General features: G+C 40.3%; 2 protein-coding genes across 6 annotated transcripts in view; one reads left to right on the forward strand and one right to left on the reverse strand.

Moving 5' to 3' along the window:
• Window positions 1-371: 371 nt before the first annotated feature.
• mpc2b (mitochondrial pyruvate carrier 2b) lies at window positions 372-8,172 on the reverse strand. Its single transcript, XM_085136425.1, has 5 exons — window positions 7,845-8,172; window positions 3,834-3,874; window positions 3,352-3,436; window positions 2,675-2,786; window positions 372-1,413 (listed from the first exon to the last, which is right to left on the reverse strand). Exons 1-5 carry the CDS (start codon window positions 7,936-7,938, stop codon window positions 1,365-1,367), a joined length of 381 nt encoding a protein of 126 aa, XP_084992551.1. The 5' UTR covers window positions 7,939-8,172; the 3' UTR covers window positions 372-1,364.
• Window positions 6,848-19,974, forward strand: part of dcaf6 (ddb1 and cul4 associated factor 6) — a 60,625-nt gene continuing 47,498 nt past the window's right edge. For 4 of the 5 annotated variants that reach the window (XM_085136405.1, XM_085136406.1, XM_085136407.1 and 1 more), the window contains exon 1: window positions 6,850-6,968. In XM_085136405.1, coding sequence (XP_084992531.1) covers window positions 6,851-6,968 — 118 coding nt within the window. In that variant the 5' untranslated portion in view covers window position 6,850. Of the gene's footprint in view, window positions 6,969-19,974 lie in introns of all 5 variants that reach the window. The other variant, XM_085136403.1, reaches the window with a different exon arrangement.

A 19,974-nucleotide genomic window follows, 5' to 3' on the forward strand; every position in this document is an offset into this window, starting at 1 on the left:
TTTTTCTTTCGAAATCTTGGAGGTGATTGAGGAAAATTGCCAGTAGATTAGCACTCCATAAACCACGCCTCCTTTACAGTCACTTAAATCACCTTTCTCCAAATTGTGATGCTCAGTTTGAACTTCGTGAGGTCGGCCATGTTTATGTGCCAAAATGGACTGAGAATCAGCCATGTGATTGGCTGATTAGATGAGCAGTTGAACAGGTGTACCTAATACAATGGCCCCTGAAACATACATTCCTCCACAAATGGTGGATCCCATCATTCCAGCTGTTCTTAGAGAAGCACTGTAATAAGTGAAGCGATGTTAGTGCAGAAAAATGTTGATCTCTTATTATTCTTAGTCAATGCTAAAATTTAAATCAGCTGTAGGCATCAAACCATATTTATTAGCATTAGACAGTCATCATAGAGCCATAACGATCAATCCTCAAAAGTGCCATTTGTTCAAACAGTCTTCTAATTAATTGTTAGCACTAATTATTGCTAAATTAGTCAGGGGTTAATTTATACAATGGGAAGACCTCAAATAATTATTGTTACACAAAAAAACTATAAAACACCTCTATCAGAACAACAATTTTGATAATAGAGGGCTGTTAGCGTGTCAGTACGTGTTACCAATCAGACAAGGCTTCACCAGGTTAATATGTTTGCATAGGTAAGTATTCCTGAAACACAATTAGAAAATAACCAGTATCTTCCTATACAGTTTTGACTGCAAATTTTTAATCAAGTAATTCATAAATCAACATTTGAGTTCACACAGATTTAAAGTGATTCAGATGGAAGAAATCGTTACACGGTAATCAATGACAATTTAATGATCTCAAGCGGGACATGATGATCAAATTATAAATAAATCAAAAGGTTAAGTGCGATGACATCCTTAATTTCATCTGGACACATTCCTTAAACCATGTTCAACACAACTCTAAGAGTTACATGTTTTGTTTTTTTGGGAATTGTCTGCCTGAGGTACTGATTGCTACACCTGAAAAATCGATGATGGAAAAGGCAAAGACCTCCCAGCAAGTGTGCAAGATATAAAGCCTGAACTTAAATTAAACACTGTACAATCACAGAACGTGTTGAACAAGAAGTATTTGTGCGTTGATGACCATTCTTGAGCGTGTGTTGACTACAGTTTAAAAAAAAAAAAGTTTTGTTTCCTTCCCTCCCCCAGTACACCCTGAGGAAATGTGAAACTTAAAGAAAAGTGCATATTTCCAACAGGGACAACAGGCTTAATGTGGTAGAACAATGGTTATTATGGCATGGATGTTATGGAGACAGCATGGTGTGATGTCGAGATGATAAGAAGTCTCCCTTTTAGTCCGCTGCATTGGAGCGTCGATACACTCAGGACTCCGCAGCCTGTTTGGCCTCCGCCTTCTTATCCTGCTCGTACCTGTTAGATGATTTAAAAAAAAACAAAACAAAAAAAAAACACAATGTTTAAATTGCCTCTTAACTAAAAATAGTGTTAACTATGGCCAAAGCTTCAGATAATGACGTAAAATAATCCAGTGAGCTCAGACGTCTGCTGAAGAAACTGACCAATCAGATGAAGTGGGGCTTAAAGAGACAGGAACTCAAACTTTCAGAGAGACAATGAACTGATGTGCTGCATCAGGTACTAGCTGAACGTGAAATAATAATAAATAAAGTATAGAAATCGTGCAAAGCTACTTTGGTACAGTTCTAGAATACAAATAAAGATACTTTCAGCTGCTCCCTTATTTCCCAAGGGAGTGCCACAGAGGAAGGATCCACCAATTCTACGGCAGATGCCTTCCTCACACAACCCTCCCATTTATCCAGCTTTGGGACCATCACTAAGAGTGCAATAGCTTGTGATCTCCCCCCCCAGACTGGCTTTCGTGTCTCCTCTTGGGCTTGAACTGGGATATTGTGGATGTGCCAGGAAGCTATGTTCACTAAAACACTAAAAATCTAGTGGTATGAATACTCATACCACTACTCATCTCAGCGAAGGGACTAGTTTGTGTGGCAAAACTGAATTCCAAGAATCACTTGACTGATACACTACTGTGCAAAAGTCTCAAATCAAGTCATTTTTAAAAACTTTTGTTTCCAATGAGCCAAACTTTCCTGTAACTTTTTTTTTTTTAGGTCCTCCTGAGCAATAGTTCTCCAGACTTTCTGAAGGTCTTTCAACATTGTTGAGACAGGTTTTTGCTGTCTCAGCAAGTGGTGTTGGAGATCTTGCCAAAATTTAATAATAGTGCAGAAAAGTACAGACTGGCCTCCCCAGTCCAAAGAAGAGATTTGAATATCCTTCAAAAAGCCTGGGGAACTATTCCTGAAGACTACGTAAAGAAATGAGAAGAAAGCTGTCAAAGAGAGTTCAGTGTGTGTTGAAGAATAAAGGTGGTCTTAACAAATATTGACTTGTTGTAATTGAACTGTCTCCTGATAGAGTTCAGCTGACACTGGAAAGCAAAGCACACATGAAGACTACACTACATTATACATTCACTATAGCTACAGCACTCTAGGGTCAAACATTAACGTGCCTGGATGATTTCATATCAGCAATGATTAAGAAATTAAAGAAAATTATAACTAATCTTTAAAATGCTTCTAACAGTGATTATGAGCTCCTGTAACCCACTGGCAGAAACACCATTTACTGTGCATTCACACACCTCCAGATCCTATAAAGCTGTGAGGCTCCGGCACTGCCGACAAAGAAGTTGACGGCAAACAGGTTCCAGTTTTTCGGGATGATAACCAACGAATATCTGGACCAGATGAGCCCTGATGGAGAAACAGAAGAGGAGGAGTGAACGTGACGCACACTGAGGGTACACCAGGGTCACTCCTCAGGACAGAGTCTGCGTTTTGGCCAAAGAGTCACAGATAAGATTTGTTTGAAGAGACATAGTGCAAAAAAAGTGGAACAAAACAGGCGACCTTTAACACAGATTAAAAAAAGAAAAAAAAAAAAGAATATGGAAAAACCCGAAAGCTGAACAGAAAGATCAAGTAACGAGATGTGAAATGTATAACAACAACTCAAGGCAGAGCTTAAGAACTACAAACTATTCATCACCGCTTTCAAAGTTTAAACCAGGATTAAGTTTCCAGTTAACCTTTTACTCACTGAAATCCCTAAATTAAGAAAAGAAAGACTCAAAGGTGTCGACCAGCTGTGAACTCTGCCCAAGGGGAATATTCTGCAAAAGCCCCAGAGAAAGACTTACCATGGAAACTTTTCCATTAAACTGTCCATTGTCTCACACAAAACCCATTTGAATGTAAGTACGCGTTTATTCCAAACTGACACATTATGAAGTCGACTTGAGTTTCGGTGTCGTCTCACCTGTGGCTGTCAGCACTGCAGACTGAGAAGTACTGAGTTTGTCCGCTGGTCGAGTCATATCAGCCAAACCAGCTCCAACTAGACCCTGTAGAGAAGAGACTGATGTATTTACTCCATTAATGATCAGTCAGTTTTAAATGAGAATCCCAATAATCACACAGTGGTAGTGACAGGTTTTTAAAAAATAATATATTCTGGAATAACTATAGACCCATAAAAAACATCCAAATAACACAATCTTCTTATTGAGAGAACTGCCACGTGTGACAAATTTCATCTGAAGGAGTCAAGAGTTAACAAGGGAACTACTTGTGTCAGATAATGTGCGAGCTACAGTGTAAGAAGCTTAACTGCTGACTGTCTGCTGATGAGGTACGGATAAAGACATGCTTGGATTGTTTAGTAGTTTTAAATAAATCATATTTTTAAAGTCTGTCTGCGCTTTATGCTGTGGCTTACGAGTTGGGTGAATGTGCACTTACCCATTTAAACACCGGGGCCCAGAAGAAAACAGTTTTTGGACCTACAGAAAAAACAAAACAAAACATAAAATCACACCGTTTAGTTTTCCAGAGGTAACCAGCTTTCCCACAGTATTAATCATTCACAATAAATTTGAGGATAAATAAAAGCTCCTAATATGAAGGCTATTTCTCTTATAGAAAATTATACAATGACAACCCAGGTTTGAGCTAATTTAGAAACTGGTGGTTGAGGGGTGGAAAATAAAACAATACATAAATAAATAGATACAGCACAGAAGTGTTATATTTTGGTAGTTATACTGCATCATCTCGTGTACCCCAAATGGCAAACTTGTATTAAATAAGCAAACATATGACACTTATGCTGGCATAAATGGTTGCTTGTTGGCCAGAGCTTGAGGACGTCGCACACTCACGACTACTCCTGACTGCAAGGCGAGTGCACAGGTCGCCTTTTTTTCAGGCAGGATGCTGTCAGCTCAGTCCACTCTGATTTTCAAATGTTTGCAAATAATCGCTGTCTAATTTATAAATGCAGAAACTGCTAACATGTTGCCATAACTCTGAATAAGTTCCTGTTAGTATCAACTGGCTGCCAGCTAGTTGTATTCTGTTTATGTTTCAATAGAAGAGGAAGGCTGCTGAGCGTAAATGTAGTAGTCAATATGAATTTCTATCTATGCAGTCAGCAGGAGATATAGGATGTTTGACAATTTATCGCAGTTAACTGCCGTATTATCAGAAACAAACTGCATGTAATTGCCAACTTGACCCCATTCAGTTGCAGGCTGATCGACTGTCTTATGGCAGATTTAATCACAACTTTATCTTTTGACTAAAACACATATTGAAAAAGGTCAACTTTGACACAATTTGCATTTAACAAAAATTATTAAACTCACTACGAGTTACTGCAATACTCAACATATCACAAAATGTTAGAGACCACAAGAACCTTGTAACTGGAGATAAGTACTGCAATAACATTGTATTGAGGGGTGTCTGGTGATTTTCATCACCAACAGTATCACCGTTACACATTTTGTCCACAGGAAAATACTGTGAAGCTGACTTTTACTCTCTGTGCTCACAAAAAGATAATTTGTGTCAAGAGGATAGATAATAAAAATAGTCTGTTTCTATACTTTCATATATTTTGGGTGGTCAGTTATCAAGTTTAAATGTCACTTTATAAACAAAACCAATTCAGAGATCAGCAGATTAATAGATTTTGAAAGCAACAACTAGCTGCCGTCCTTAATATAATAAAAGACCATGTGATAACATTGCCGCAGTTTTGTTTTTTTAATAGCAATACCTTTACACCTTTGAACTCCTGTCAAACAAACACCACCTCAACAACCCTGATGCAATCGTGGCGTTATTACATCAGAACTGGAAAGCAGCAACAGAAAACATCAGATGATCAGGACATCACAGCACTGGCTGTTAACACTCAAAATATAATGCTCGTATTTGAGCTCACTGAGTTTTTCCTGCTTAAGACATCCAAGCTCTGGAAGAGTGAAAAGCTCAAATCAAAACCACACCAATGGATCTGAGTGTCACAGATCAGACACAGTGTCTCTGAGCCACTGGGAGGAGACTCAAAGACTTAATTAGCCACAGCACAGTGAAGAAAATCTGCTGGTCTGGAATCAGCATTCCCGGCAGTGCTGCGGGGCAAAACAGAAACTAGAGCGTTTGTGGCTGCAAATCATCTTTGAGGGAGTTGGCTTTTGTCTCCACCCCTTCATACCAGATCAGAAAAGTTGTCCTTGACAACCCCGGAGCTCCAGTACCCTTTCTCAGACAAAGCTAAGACCAGCATCACCAGTGACACTAGTTACTCCTTAACCAAGATCCGTTTAGATAATATCAAGTGTCCTCAATACATAAGCAAGACTTACGAGAAACACCTTCAGTTTAGTTTGTACTTCAAATGAGAGCTAAAGATTTTAGCACAGTGTTCTGAAGGGCATTGCTGCTTAATTGTAGTGTGTTATACTCGTAGGCGATTCTTCTGTATTTATACTACCCTGACTGATAAATAGTGACAAAATATACCTTCATGAGGGAAAGTGGGAGGTGAGTGCACAAATACCAGAAATATTCAGTGTGCATTGCAACTCACTGGATAAGGATGATAAAGACATGGCCAAATTTGTTGTTGGGTCTGGTTTTATTTAGAGTTTATCGTCATCTTTAAATCATTAAAAACAAAACAAAGAAACAAACAACAAAAAACAAAAACACCAAAACAAACTACTGTCAAATAGAAATATGGAGCTACCAATTATGGGGACCCCCTTGAGAAGAATAATCGAGCATCTAAAAGTAGTCAAGTTTATTCTACACCTCCTACTTCACTCTGCTCAGCGTAGGTGCCGCACGGCCACGCTCCTGGAAATCTAGTCTGTTCTGAGAGATTAGCCAGCATGATAAAAACAAACAACAGTGATCATGTTGTCCCCAACAAATCCCTTTAAGAACAAACTGTTGCCTCCAACTTTCTCAGCACAGCCTTTAAGTTAGGTGTGTGGCAAATTTGTCGGGGGACAAGCAAGTGGCTGTCAAAATCTGGATTTCAGCTGTGCAGAGCATAGATTTGATTGAAGTGAGCTGTGTTTGTGTCCCTGCTGTGCTTGATACCAGGCACACAAAAAAGTAAGTTAGAACAGCTTTATTTGCAGATTTAGCTAGGATCATATCCAGGATACCTTAGCACAAAGGAGGGATGTCACCAAATAGAAACATTACCCACTTTATCCAAGCTCAGATTATGTGCAGCAGTAACAAGAGGACACCGCATTCAAAAATAGAAGTAATCCACAGGGTCTTTAGCTGCTCTGATGCCATGAATGCATGCAACTCGTGCATTACATTTTCAGAGTAAGTATGGCAGATTCGGCACAGAAATAACGAGGTGCTGCTGATACAGCTGGCTGCATCTGGATTAAGTTGAGACAGCTGCTCATTCTTTGAGGCAGTGCCATACAAGCTGCTGGGAGAACATGGTCACTGTTCCATTTATCTCGGAAGTTGTATGCCGGAGCATGACGTCACTCCTGAGTTCAAAACTTGCCAGTTGTAAAGCCGGAAAAGCGAGGATCTGTTTTTCTACCCTGCGAGGTATAGTAATTCATTCATCACTAACTGGTACACGTTCATAGATGGAGCTTGGTCTGTTCCCTGTGTAGTAAGTCACAAACACACAACACTTACAGTACACAAGCCAAGTTTTACTAATGTTTTTGTCCACTGTTGTAATGGTGGACCATAAATTAGGCCAACCTTTTGAGTTGACTAGAGGGCATTCCAGTTGAAACTTCCATCTTGGAAGTCGGCATTTCTGATTTCAGATGGAATGGAACATATCTGTGAATTACAGTTAAGTAGATAAATAACAGAAGTAAAGCCTGAACAGTAAAAAGTAGCAGAGAGCATAACGGGTTTTTTACTTCTGCAATCAAACAGATTTTGACCTTCTACCAAAAGAAGAAAATCAGTTTTGGTGCAAGTTGGGCTCCAAGTTACAAAAACGACCAGGTAGCAGCAACTTCTGTTTAGCCAACCTTAACTATATGAAACCAATCAGGCTTACATTCATAGTCGCTCTCCAGGGGCACAATACTACTTTTCTTATCAAACCGAGCATGCGACTACATAGTTTAGTGATAAAGGACTGATTGAAATGCACAGTTAAACACTCAGAACTCGATAAACTGAATGAAAGTGGGTTTGGCTCTTGTGTGGCGTGGCTCTTCCTCCACAGACCGAGCTTCTCGGCTCAGCCCGCGTTATCCCGGAAGGTTACAGATTACACTGACAGCGCAAACACAATTTCATGCAGCTCGGGAATCAGCGCAAGAGCTGCTACTGTGATCCCTGAACGATGCGGTGCAGAAAGGTCAGTGCATCCTCATCCCATATCACGGCTGGACAGGGCGGCTGCGGTCACCCACCTCCCTATACCAAACAAACTCAGGACGGTCAACTGTGTCTTACCTGCCGGGTGGTTGTACACGGGTCTCAGCTTGGCGGGCAGCATGTGCTCGATCCTGTCCAAAATCCTGTGATAGGACGCTCTGAGCGCAGCCATGATGAAGGTGTTGATAATGAATGCGAAAGATGAGCGGAAACCTAGTAGCAAGCTCGCAAAACTGTTAGCTCGCCGAGTAGCTAGAGACTTTAAAAAGCTGTTTGTGAGATTTAGATACGGCTCAGAGAGGATGCTGCCGTCCTGCTGTCGACCTTCTCCCGGTGGTACTGTGACCGCTGCTAACGCTGCTAACTGTCAGTAGCTTCTCCCACTCTGACACGACGAGGTGACTTTCTGTACGATGCAACCTACCGCGTGACGGCGGGGCTAAAGGTTTGCGCTATTCTCATTGGGCACTGCGGTCATACCCATGATGTGATTGGTTTACACAGGCCTGTTAGGTTATTGGCACAGTTTGTGCCAACTGGGTGGAGCTAAAAGTAAGAACAAGTGGAAGAAACATTGGACCAGACGCCTGGTTTAAGAAAATAGTAATGATGAGATATTGTATTTTATGCTTGAGGGCCAGAAAATGTTTAACAGGAGGGAAAAACCTTACAGGATAGATAAATGTGCAATATGTGCAATAAAATGTCCAAAGGGTCCAATGTGCAGCCATAAACTACACATATAATATTGTAAAAGTGATGAGACATTTAATGCACAGAAGATATCGTTACTGTGCAAAGTCTTTCGCCTCCCCATATTTTTTTTATTTATTTTTTGCTGGCAACTTTGGTAAACAAGATCAGAGATTTCTTGAAATGTGTGCAGATGTGGCGAGAAAAAGATGCACTCATCATGGACGTGAATGTTATGGTAATTTGTCTGTGAAGGTTCTCAGACACGTTCAATTTGGAGCTTTTAATGATTTCTCGGAGCTGTTCTTTTTCCTAAGTAATATGACTCAACAATATACATTGAAGTTTGAATTTTGTTTTAGAGTTTCTCTTATCCACACTAGTGATGGGAAATTCCGACTCTTGTTAGAGAACCGGCTCTTTCGGTTCGACTCACTAAAAAGAGCCGGCTCTTCCAACAGCCAACAGGCACTTCAGGTTGTTTTGTTACTTTAATAAATTTATTATTAACAACAATATAAAATTATGCACAAAAGGAATTACTAATGCAAAAAAGTGGTTTTAGTTATATATGTTTATAGATAAATATATACGGTGGCCCCTAGAGACAAAGCACGCACAAACTCCAAAGCACGTTGCTAGCGTTAACTGAACTTCCTTACACAATTGAAAGCATATGTGTATTGTTTGTGTATTTATACACAAACACTCATGTATGTTCAAATAATAATTATAAAAAAATGTTCATTTACCAAATTCGGTCATTGGTACTTCCTGCCACTAGGTAACAAAATCTCAACACTGCCCCTTGCATTGAAAAAAAAGTGCGAGAGAGGGTGAGAGAAAGAACTTGTTGAAAGCTTCACTAAAAATTTGGTTCTGCACGCTATAAGCAACACAAAAGAGGCAAGGAAATTGCCTCCAGCGGCAGATAAAGCCATTATGAACAGGTTTAACTACAGGATTTGGGCTAAAATTTTGTCCCAAAACCTTAAAATGCCCTTAAAGAACACTGAAGAAGTCAGTGTGAAAGTTGCGTTTTCAAAAAATACCTGGGTACATGTGGACATAGCCTAAGGGGATTAAATTGTTAATTAGAATTATTTGTTGTAAATGTTAAAACCAGACTAGTTTAATACAATAGGCTCATGAACCACCTGGCTGAAAAAAAATATCACCACATGAAATTCTAAAATTATTCTGCGTTTATTTAAATAAATGCATAAATTAAATACAAATTAAGTTGTATTTCATTATATATCAAATTACAAGTTAACTTCAGTAATTACTTCCTCCAAACCATCAGCATGTCTTTTAGACCCCATTCCTACAAAACTGCTCAAAGATTCCTGCTATTAATTAATGCTTCAATCTTAAATATGATGAACCTATGTCTAATAATCGGCTATGTACCACAGACCTTCAAGCCAGCTGTAGTTAAACCTTTACTTTAAAAAAAAAAACAGCACAGAAACTGCTTTAGTGAAGGTTACAAATGATCTTCTTATGGCCTCTGACAGTGGACTCATCTCTTGCTTGTCCTGCTGAACCTAAGTGCAGCGTTTGATACTGTCAACCATAATATTCTATTAGTGCGATTAGAGCACGCTGTAGGTATTACAGGTACTGCGCTGAAGTGGTTTGAATGATTCATCCACCCATCCATCCATCCATCCATCCATCCATCCATCCATCCATCCATTTGCTTCTGCTTATCCTTTTCAGGGTCGCTGGGGTGCTGGAGCCTATCCCAGCTGTCATAGGGCGAGAGGCAGGGTACACCCTGGACAGCTCGCCAGTCTGTCGCAGGGCTAACACACGGAGACAGACAACCATTCGCACTCACATTCACACCTATGGGCAATTTATATTAATCAATTAACCTTTGACCAGGATATGTCTTTCAATGCACATATTAAACAAATATGTAGGACTGCTTTTTTCCATTTGCGCAACATCTCTAAAATTAGAAATCCTGTCTCAGAGTGATGCTGAAAAACTAGTTCATGCATTTATTACTTCTAGGCTGGATTACTGTAATTCATTATTATCAGGATTTCCTAAAAACTCACTGAAATCCAAAATGCTGCAGCAAGAGTACTGACAGGGACTAGAAAGAGAGAGCACGTTTCTCCTGTTTTGGCTTACCTTCATTGACTCTTTGGTGAATCCAGAATTGAATTCAAAATCCTGCTCCTCACTTACAAGGTCTTAAATAATCAGGCCCCATCTTATCTTAATGACCTTGTAGTACCATATCACCCTTTTAGAGCACTTTGCTCTCACGCTTAAAGGCTTACTTATTGTTCCTAGAGTGTTTAAAGGTAGAATGGGAGGGAGAGCCTTCAGTTTTCAGGCCCCTCTTCAGTGGAACCGTCTTCCAGTTTGGATTCGGAAGACAGACACAATACACACTTTTAAGTGTGGCTTAAAACATTCGTTTTTGCTAAAGCATAGGGCTGGATCAGGTGACCCTGAATTCTCCTTTTTTATGCTACAATAGGCATAGGTTGCTGGAGGACTCCCATGATGCACTGAGTATTTCCTCTCCAGTCACCTTTCTCACTCAACATGTGTTAAAAGACCTCTCTGCTGAGTCATACTTGTTATTAATCTCTGTCTCTCTTCCACAGCATGTCTTTTATCCCATCTTCCTTCTCTCACCCCAACCGGTCGCAGCAGATGGCCGCCCCTCCCTGAGCCTGGTTCTGCTGGAGGTTTCGTCCTGTTAAAAGGGAGTTTTTCCTTCCCGCTGTCGCCAAAGTGCTTGCTCATAGGCTATAAAGGAGCTGTTATTATTTTGCCTGTTTGTCAGTGCTGGTACGAACCCCGTTCGTGCTGTGGTGATCCCTTTGCAGAAGTTTGAAGTTTATGTCCGAGCAAAGTATGGAGAAGGCGAGTGCGTGGCAACTGAGATCAGACAGAGTCACCGCTGAAATCTCAATTATTAAAGAATCCAGAGATGAGAGCAGCTGAGACCAACTTGAATTTCAGATTTTATTGAGGGTTTTTAAGGGGCAAGTATGTTTAAGAAATGTAAACTCACTCGGTGTTTGGTAAGGGTGTCAGCCATTCAGAGAAAAATTCTGTAAACCAACAAGCACCTGATTAAACTACAAGGGTGTGCCTTGTAGAGGCTCTTATCATGAATATGAATGTTATGGTAATTTTGGGCTTTTTAATGATTTCTCTAACTTTACAGTATACATTTTAATAACTTTAAAAGAGAAGAATTGGGTGCACACAGGGTGAAAAGTATACCTACAGGTTCAAGTATATGCATGCACCCCACCTTGACCTATATTAAGATAACAATGAATTGATATCAGTAGATAGGAATACAAACTTCAGTCTAACTTAAAAAAAACCCTTCTAATCATACTCAGCTTGAATCTGAATAAAAAGAAGCAAAATAAAGAATATATATTTCCTGATGCCTACATTAAAATGTAGGGAACACCTAAAATGTCCAACTGTAATTTGACATACAATGAAAAATCACCGAACTTGTCTTTGAATTATGTATTTATTTAAGCAAATACAAAAATAATTTGATAATATCATGTGGTGAAATTATTATTAACCAGTCTGGTTTTGGAACAACATTTACAATGGGTAATTTAAACTAGAAAATGCATTTTCTGAAGAAACTGCGCGTGAATGCTGATAGCTGAATGTTTTGAGCTGAAATGAAATAACTGCTGAATGTTAAGTTAAAATTGTTGAATGAGATCAAAAATACAGAATTTTTTACTTGAAAACAAAAGTGCAGAACTGTTCAAAGCTGATGTTCAGACAGAAGAAGAGGTTGAAAAGTAGCTGAACATGTTTAAAATGTACAGTAGAAAAAGTTGAGTAATGACAAAAGGAAATTTAGTCACAAAAAAATCTCAATGATTATTGAAATCTCAAATTATTTAAATGACTGAAATGTGAGAAAATCCACTATAGACAGCTAAATTCTGTAAGTTTTAATCATTTAGTTCAGAAAAAAAGATGATTCTAAAAGTCATTATTTGACTCACACTGCCCAGATCTGAACCATCTGTGTGCATGAATGCACCAATGAACAATAAGCCTGAATTTAATGGGCCAATCAGAATACTCATTTTAGTTGGTCTGCACCATGGACTGTAGAAATCATGGACGACGCGACAGCGCCTTCCCCCATTGTGCAAAAATGAAGCCAAAATATCCCACTTGTGGAGGCTGCCATCTTGCATTTTTGGAGCCAGAGCTGCTGGTGAAGATACTCCCTCACAGGGAAATCTTCAGAGCTCCACCGTAGGCCCGCCCCAGAAGGTGGATAAACCCAGCATTTCATGAACACTGTGATGGAGACCTTTGGTTTGTGTAATGTTATAAATACCTGGATACTACCCAGAGGCTCTGGACTTTTACATAAAGATAATATATTCAGTATGCCGGTTTGTACACATACACGAGAGACACGAGAGTTCTTCTTTACTGATGTTTACTGTGCTTCTCTTAACGTACACAGGTACACCGTAGAACTGGTGAATACAAATGTACAAGAAAATTATATTTCAGCATTAAAACATATTACAATATAAAATTCACAAAATATAAACAAACATACCACTTTGGCCTGCAAGTAGACAAACCGGTGTAATTGGAACTTAGGACTTATTTCTTCTCATTCACACGGCTAGACCGTCACCATGAGCAGCTTCTCTGACCTTACTTCCCAAAACAGGAAGTGACCTCTGCCCTTACCTTATACTTACAAAATTAACCGGTTATTTTCCATGTATCAAATTAACTGTACACCAATCCGGTAAGCAAAAAAGGAAAATGTTAACATGCTCAGCACAAAAATAAAACATACAAACTAAAATGCGTTAATTACATTATCATTACAAGAGCTCCGACCAGTGGTCAAATACTAACATAACAACTGTTACACTCCCACCATCACACTTTCGCAACACCATGTATGATCCTAAAGGAATTTGACCCAACAATGAACTTAGTGAAGGTTAACCAGTAAACATTATGTTGAGTCTTTACTCTGCTTCAAGTAAAAGTATAGTCTTATGTATGGGTCTCTGTAAAATCGTCTTAGTTGTGTGCTTCCCCTTATTGTCTCTAGTAGAGTCACCGACGAGAAGCTTAACTTTTCTGACTCTGCTGTCAGCTCCTGGAGTGACTTCCACAACTTTGGCGAGTTTCCATTGATTTCTTGGAAGACAGTCTTCTTGTAATAACACAATGTCATTTATTTTTGCATTTCTTCTGTTTTTATTCCATTTGCTTCTTTGTTGCAGGTTTAACAGATATTCCTTTCTCCACCTTGTCCAAAATACATTCGCCAAATATTGTACTCGTTTCCATCTTTTCTGGAGGTAGAGATGTTCTTTAGCGAATTCTCCCGGTGGTGGTGAGATCACTGCTGATTTCATCGTCAAAATATGGTTGGGTGTCAATGGCTCCAGTCCTACAGGGTCGTTGATAGACTGTACAGTCAGTGGTCGACTGTTCACTATTGCCATAGCTTCATACATGAACGTTCTCAATGATGAAGTGTCTAATCTTGAAGCTGACTGGTCAAGAATGGATTTCAGAACATTTCTTATTGTCCGAATCTGCCTCTCCCAGACTCCTCCCATGTGGCTAGAAGCAGGTGGGTTGAAAACGAAAGTTATTCCCAGCTCTTTGACCTTCTCTTGAGTTGCTTGCGTTAGAAGCTCATTTCTTGCACCGATAAAATTGGTGCCTTGATCACAATGCAGCTGGCCTACGTTGCCACGTATTGCTATGAAACAACAGAGTGCATTGAGAAAACAGTCTGCACTGAGATCATCTAGAACTTCTATATGTATAGCTCTCGAGCACATACATGAAAACAAGAGTCCATATCTCTTCAAGTCTTTCCTCCCTTCTTTTACACAGAATGGTCCGAAGCAGTCCATACCGCTGTATGTAAATGGAGGGGTAGCTTCCAGTCTTTCTAAAATGGATTTCTCTTCTTTTGCCTTAACTGCAAATACTGTTGTGACTTTGAGTTCTGGATCTTCGATACTGATCTTTTTCACTTTAGCATCTTCTTTTGGTAGTTCGTTTTGCCATAAAAAACTTGGTCCTGTGAACCAGTTGGACTGTACTAGTTCTTTTGTCATGACTCCACGTGACGCGTGATCTGCAGGATTTTGTTCAGAGGCAACATATCGCCATTGACTTGGTTCTGTACTTGATCTAATTCTCTGTATTCTGTTAGCAACGAATACATGAAAGCGCCTTGCGTCGTTGTTAATATAACCAAGGACAACTTTGGAATCAGTCCAGTAGTACTCCTGAATATTTTGGATCTCCAATTCTCTCTTTAGAAAGTCAGCTGCTCTCGTAGCTACTACAGCCGCAGAAAGCTCCAATCTTGGGATGGTTGTGACTTTAGTAGGAGCGACTCTTGCTTTACCCATCACAAGAGTGCACTGTACTTCTCCAAACTTGGTCACTGTTCGCAAGTATGAGCACACACCATAACCGGTTACACTGGCATCAGAAAAGCTGTGTAACTCATACTGCTTCACTTGGTCAGATGTTGATGGGACATAACAACGTGATATCTTTATGGAGGACAGATTCTGGAGGTCTCTGAGGCAAGCTTCCCATTGAGGCTTGAGATCTTCTGGAAGCGGCTCGTCCCAGTCCAGCTTTTCCTGACACATTCTTTGGAGGAGTTTCTTACCAACTAAAATGAACGGAGCGACGAATCCAAGTGGGTCGAATATTGAGGCCACTGTCGAGAGCACTCCTCTTCTAGTGAAGGGGTTATTCTTTACAATCACTCTGAATCGAAAGGTGTCTGAGCTTACACGCCATTGGACCCCTAAGGCTCTTTCTATCTTTGGCTCTCCTAGTGCCAGATCCAGATCAGTTGCTCCTGCTACACATTCTTCCTTTGGGATAGCAGCAATCGCTTCCTTGCTGTTGCTAATGAACTTGTGCAGGTGCAGCTTACCCGTGGCACACAGTTCTCTAGCTTCCTTTACAAGTTGAATAGCTTCTTGCACTGAATCCACACTCACCAAACCATCGTCCACGTAGAAGTTGCGTTGCATGAACTTCACCGTGGCTTCACTGAACTTATTTTCACCTTGCGCAGCGACATGCTTGAATCCAAAGTTTGCGCATCCTGGTGAAGATGCTGCACCAAACAAGTGGACTCTCATGCGAAACACTGATGTGGACCTTTCCATGTTACCATCCTCCCACCATAGGAATCTGAGGTAATCTTGATCTTTTGGGGCAACATGAAACTGGTGAAACATGCGCTCCACGTCACACATGACAGCTATGTCCTTTCCTGAAACGACACAGAACTCCAACAAGAGTATTTGTGAGATCAGGTCCTGACAGGAGATGCTCGTTGAGCGATGTATTCTGGAACCTTGCAGAGCAATCAAAGACGATGCGGATCTTATTTGGCTTCTGCGGATGGTAAATGCCATGGTGAGGAATGTACCATGCTGGTTGATTATTTAGCTCAGCCTCTGGCACTTTCTCTGCGTCACCTCTCTTTATGATGTCTTGCATGAAAGTCACGTAGTCCTTGTAGTAGCGCTCGTCTTTTCTGAGACACCTTTCTAGACACTTCAGTCTGTGTTCTGCACAAAGTTTGTTGTTTGGCAAGTCAGGTCTTTCTTGTCTGAAGGGTAGTGGCATTTCAAAGTGGCCATCTTGCCTTTGTCTTATACCTTCTTTTACTTTGGCTAGAAACAATAGATCTTCTTGTGACATTGACTCTTCTTCAACACTTTTTTCAACAAAGTCCATCTCTAGCACATTAAGTATCTCGGCTGGAGTAAGTATTTCTTTGACTTTGTTTCTGCTTACAAAGTGAACTTCTGTTTTGAGCTTGTGAGCTGGTCCTACAGCTGGCAAGACTTGTCTAACAATGACACGATGGCTTACTTCTATTTCATCTTCACAATCACCTTCAGAGTCACTGTAGCCAATGATGCTCCAGCCAAGCAGAGATTTCTGTGCAAATGGCTGGTCTCGATCACCACTGACCACTGCTAGAGGGAGCAATGCTTGAGGACAGTTATATCCGATCAGTAGTCCAACTTCACAATCAAGCTTGGGAGCCATTTCCTTTGATAAATGTTTCAAATGTGACCAGTTCTCTGCTGTATTGTTTGTGGGAATATGTGATCTGTTAGCAGGAATGTAGTCTCTGGTATAGCTTGTTGGTAGTTTGATTCTCGTTTCAGAGTAAATGCCTCTTGTAAGTCCTTTAACTTGCTGCTTGAAACAACTTTTGTTTTGGACGTTATAGTGGAAATCTTGAGTTTAACTGGCTCTAACATGGCGTTGAGTGACTGAGCTGTGTCTTTCAAGATGAAAGTGGTGTCACTTTGAGTATCGAGCAAAGCATACACTAACCTTTCCTTCTCTGGTTCATCCACAGTGGATACATAAACTGGGATAACTGAGGAAGTACAACCTTTTGACTTTTGTTGCACAACTCTGTTGGATGTAACTTGGTTAGATACTTGCTCTTGTACTTCAGAAACCTCTGTTTCCTGCTTAGTCTTTGATTGTTGTTGGCTATTCTTTCTTTGTTCCTTGTCTCTTTTCCCTCTGTCTTGATGTAGACAAGTTGGGTGAGGCTTTTGGCATTTGTCACACACACTTCTGGAAGTACAGTTCTTAGAGTTATGACCAGTCTTGAGGCAACCAAAGCACAGTTTTTCAGACTGCACAAACTTTACTCTCTCTTCAACTGACTTGTCCATTATCTTGTGACATTTCTGAAGCGTGTGACCAGGTTTCTTACAAAAGAGACATGTGACATTTGTCCTTTCACTAGAGCTTGTACTAAGTGACTTAGCATTCAGCATGTAGTTTCTTTTGGGCTTGTCTTTGAATGCATGCTTGTCTTGTTCAGTTGGCTTTATTGCAGGCAGAGAAGTAATAGGATTACATGCAATTCTTGCTTCTTTATTCAGGAATTTGACAAAATGACTAAAATCTGGGAACATTCTGTGTTCATCTTGAAACTTTGTCACCGTTCTGTTCCATCGTGCACTTAGCTAATCAGGCAGCTTTGCAGCTATTCTCTGATTTCCCACGCAGTCATGCAAAACTTGTAAACCTTGAACATAAGGTATGGCTGACTCAACACTGCTTAGAAAATCTGCAAACTCATGTAGATCTTTAGTGTCTTTGTTGTTAATTTTTGGCCATGACTGAATCTTGTCACGATATGATTTGCCTATCACAAAGGGATCTCCAAACCTGTCGTTGAGTACCTCCCAGGCAGCATTATAAGCGGTGTCTGTTCCAACCAGAAAATGTCCTTCAATAGCCTTCTTCGCTGGACCTCCAACAAACTTTCTCAGGAAGAAAAGCTTTTCTTGAATTGGCAGATTCTTGCGGTCAACGAATGTTTGAAAAGACAACTTCCAGTTGTTATATTGCAGCGGATCACCTGTGAAGACTGGAGGCTCTGGGATTGGGATTCTGTTTGCAGTGATAGCTTCAGCGAGCATCCTTACAAGATCAGTGGAGGGCGTTTCATTTGCACTACGAATTGCTGTTTGAGGAACAGAGGCTTGGAGAGGTGCAGTTTGTTGCGGAGCTCTAACTTGAGAGGGGATGAATGGTTTCGAGTTCACATTTGGAAAGCTTGGTTGCGGGAAGGAACTATCTTGTCTTACTTGGGAATGAGCAGGAGATTTGTCTTCATCCTCACTGTTCACACTTTCAGCATACACCTTCAGTCTTGCTTGTGCTGCATTACGCTTTTGCAATTCTCTCAAAAGTTCCACTTCCTTTCTCTTTTCATCTAACCTTGTCTTTATTGAGGTGCTCTCAGTTAGAAATTGAGCTCTTTTCCTTGCATCCTCAACTTCAGGTTCTCTGATTTCTTCCTCACACTGATGCTGTGTTTTCATTATTTTAATGACTTCTTCTGTAGCTGCTACTTCAGCTGCAGCTTCTTGTCTTTGTTGTAGTGTGACCAGAGATGATTGCTTTGACATCCCAGAGATAGACCTTGACTTATATGTGATCCTTGAAGAAGCGCTGGATGAACTGCTGTCATACACGGACTCTGAATCAGGCCAGGGTATACTATTTGGATCACCATCTTCTTCTAAAAGGCACCGAGCCTTTGCTCTGGCAGTTTCACTGATAGCTATGCACACATCACATCTTCTGTGTATTTCAATATCAGGACTTGGTATTTTTCTGATCTCATCATGAATGTTACAGATGTCAGTCATACTAGCGTCTATAACACTTACATCTTCAGGTATTAACTCAATGTCTTTACTCTTCACCATTCTTTTAAATAAGTTTATGTGGTATTTCCACTTCTTGTAAACTCGCTCAAAATTGTTTATCAAGTCATTTAACTTGGCTTCTTGTAAGGATTGTCCCTTTTCAGTAAGAGTGCGTGTGCGGTGGCTTCTGCGCAAGCTTTCTGACTGTGTGCCTTCAGTAAATACTGAGAACGGTGGAGTTTCTTCTCCAATTGTCTGCTCTTTACTTTCATCATTTTGAAAATTATCATCAGCACTTTCTTCTTCAGTGGGCTGTATTACATCTTCATTTTCATCTGCCATGTTGTCTTAATTTTCATTTGACTTTAACATTTACTTGATAAATCTTGATTTTAGCTGCTCCTTAATATGAAAGGTCACTTTGAATCTCAAATGGAACTGATGCTTGATAGCAATTTACAAGTGCTTTTGTTACTTCCAAGACACGGACTTTTGTGCTTGCTTGATTATCTTTCATTTGTTAGCTTGCTTCTTTACTTATTCAATGCATTTGCTGGAGCATGTGATACTTCTCTTGCTAGTAGCTTCGGTCCAACCATCTCGTTGCCTTCTCCGGGGCAGTGCAGTGTTCTACTATGCCGCCTTGTACACATACACGAGAGACACGAGAGTTCTTCTTTACTGATGTTTACTGTGCTTCTCTTAACGTACACAGGTACTCCGTAGAACTGGTGAATACAAATGTACAAGAAAATTATATTTCAGCATTAAAACATATTACAATATAAAATTCACAAAATATAAACAAACATACCACTTTGGCCTGCAAGTAGACAAACCGGTGTAATTGGAACTTAGGACTTATTTCTTCTCATTCACACGGCTAGACCGTCACCATGAGCAGCTTCTCTGGCCCCAGTCCCACCCAACATGGAGGAGGCGGGGTTTATGACCTATACTGCAGCCAGACACCAGGGGCGATAGATCATTTTTGGGGAGCTGTCGCGTCGTCCATGTTTTCTACAGTCATTGGTCTGCACTAACTACTGCCATACTGTTATTCTGTGGCAAAACCCTGTCAAACCTGCCTTGGTTCCCCTGTTGAAAAACTGCTTACAAATCAAGGACCCTATCTCCTGTAAAAATCATTTTCAAACCGTGAGGATCACGAGCAATTGTTCTACACAACAGTGTGTTCTTTATGTTCCTGATATCAAAAATGTGGTCACTGGAGCAATTTAAAAAGTGGGGTCATTCCTGCT

Source organism: Neolamprologus multifasciatus, chromosome 16 (genome assembly GCF_963576455.1).
Source record: "Neolamprologus multifasciatus chromosome 16, fNeoMul1.2, whole genome shotgun sequence".
Lineage (NCBI taxonomy): Eukaryota > Metazoa > Chordata > Actinopteri > Cichliformes > Cichlidae > Neolamprologus > Neolamprologus multifasciatus.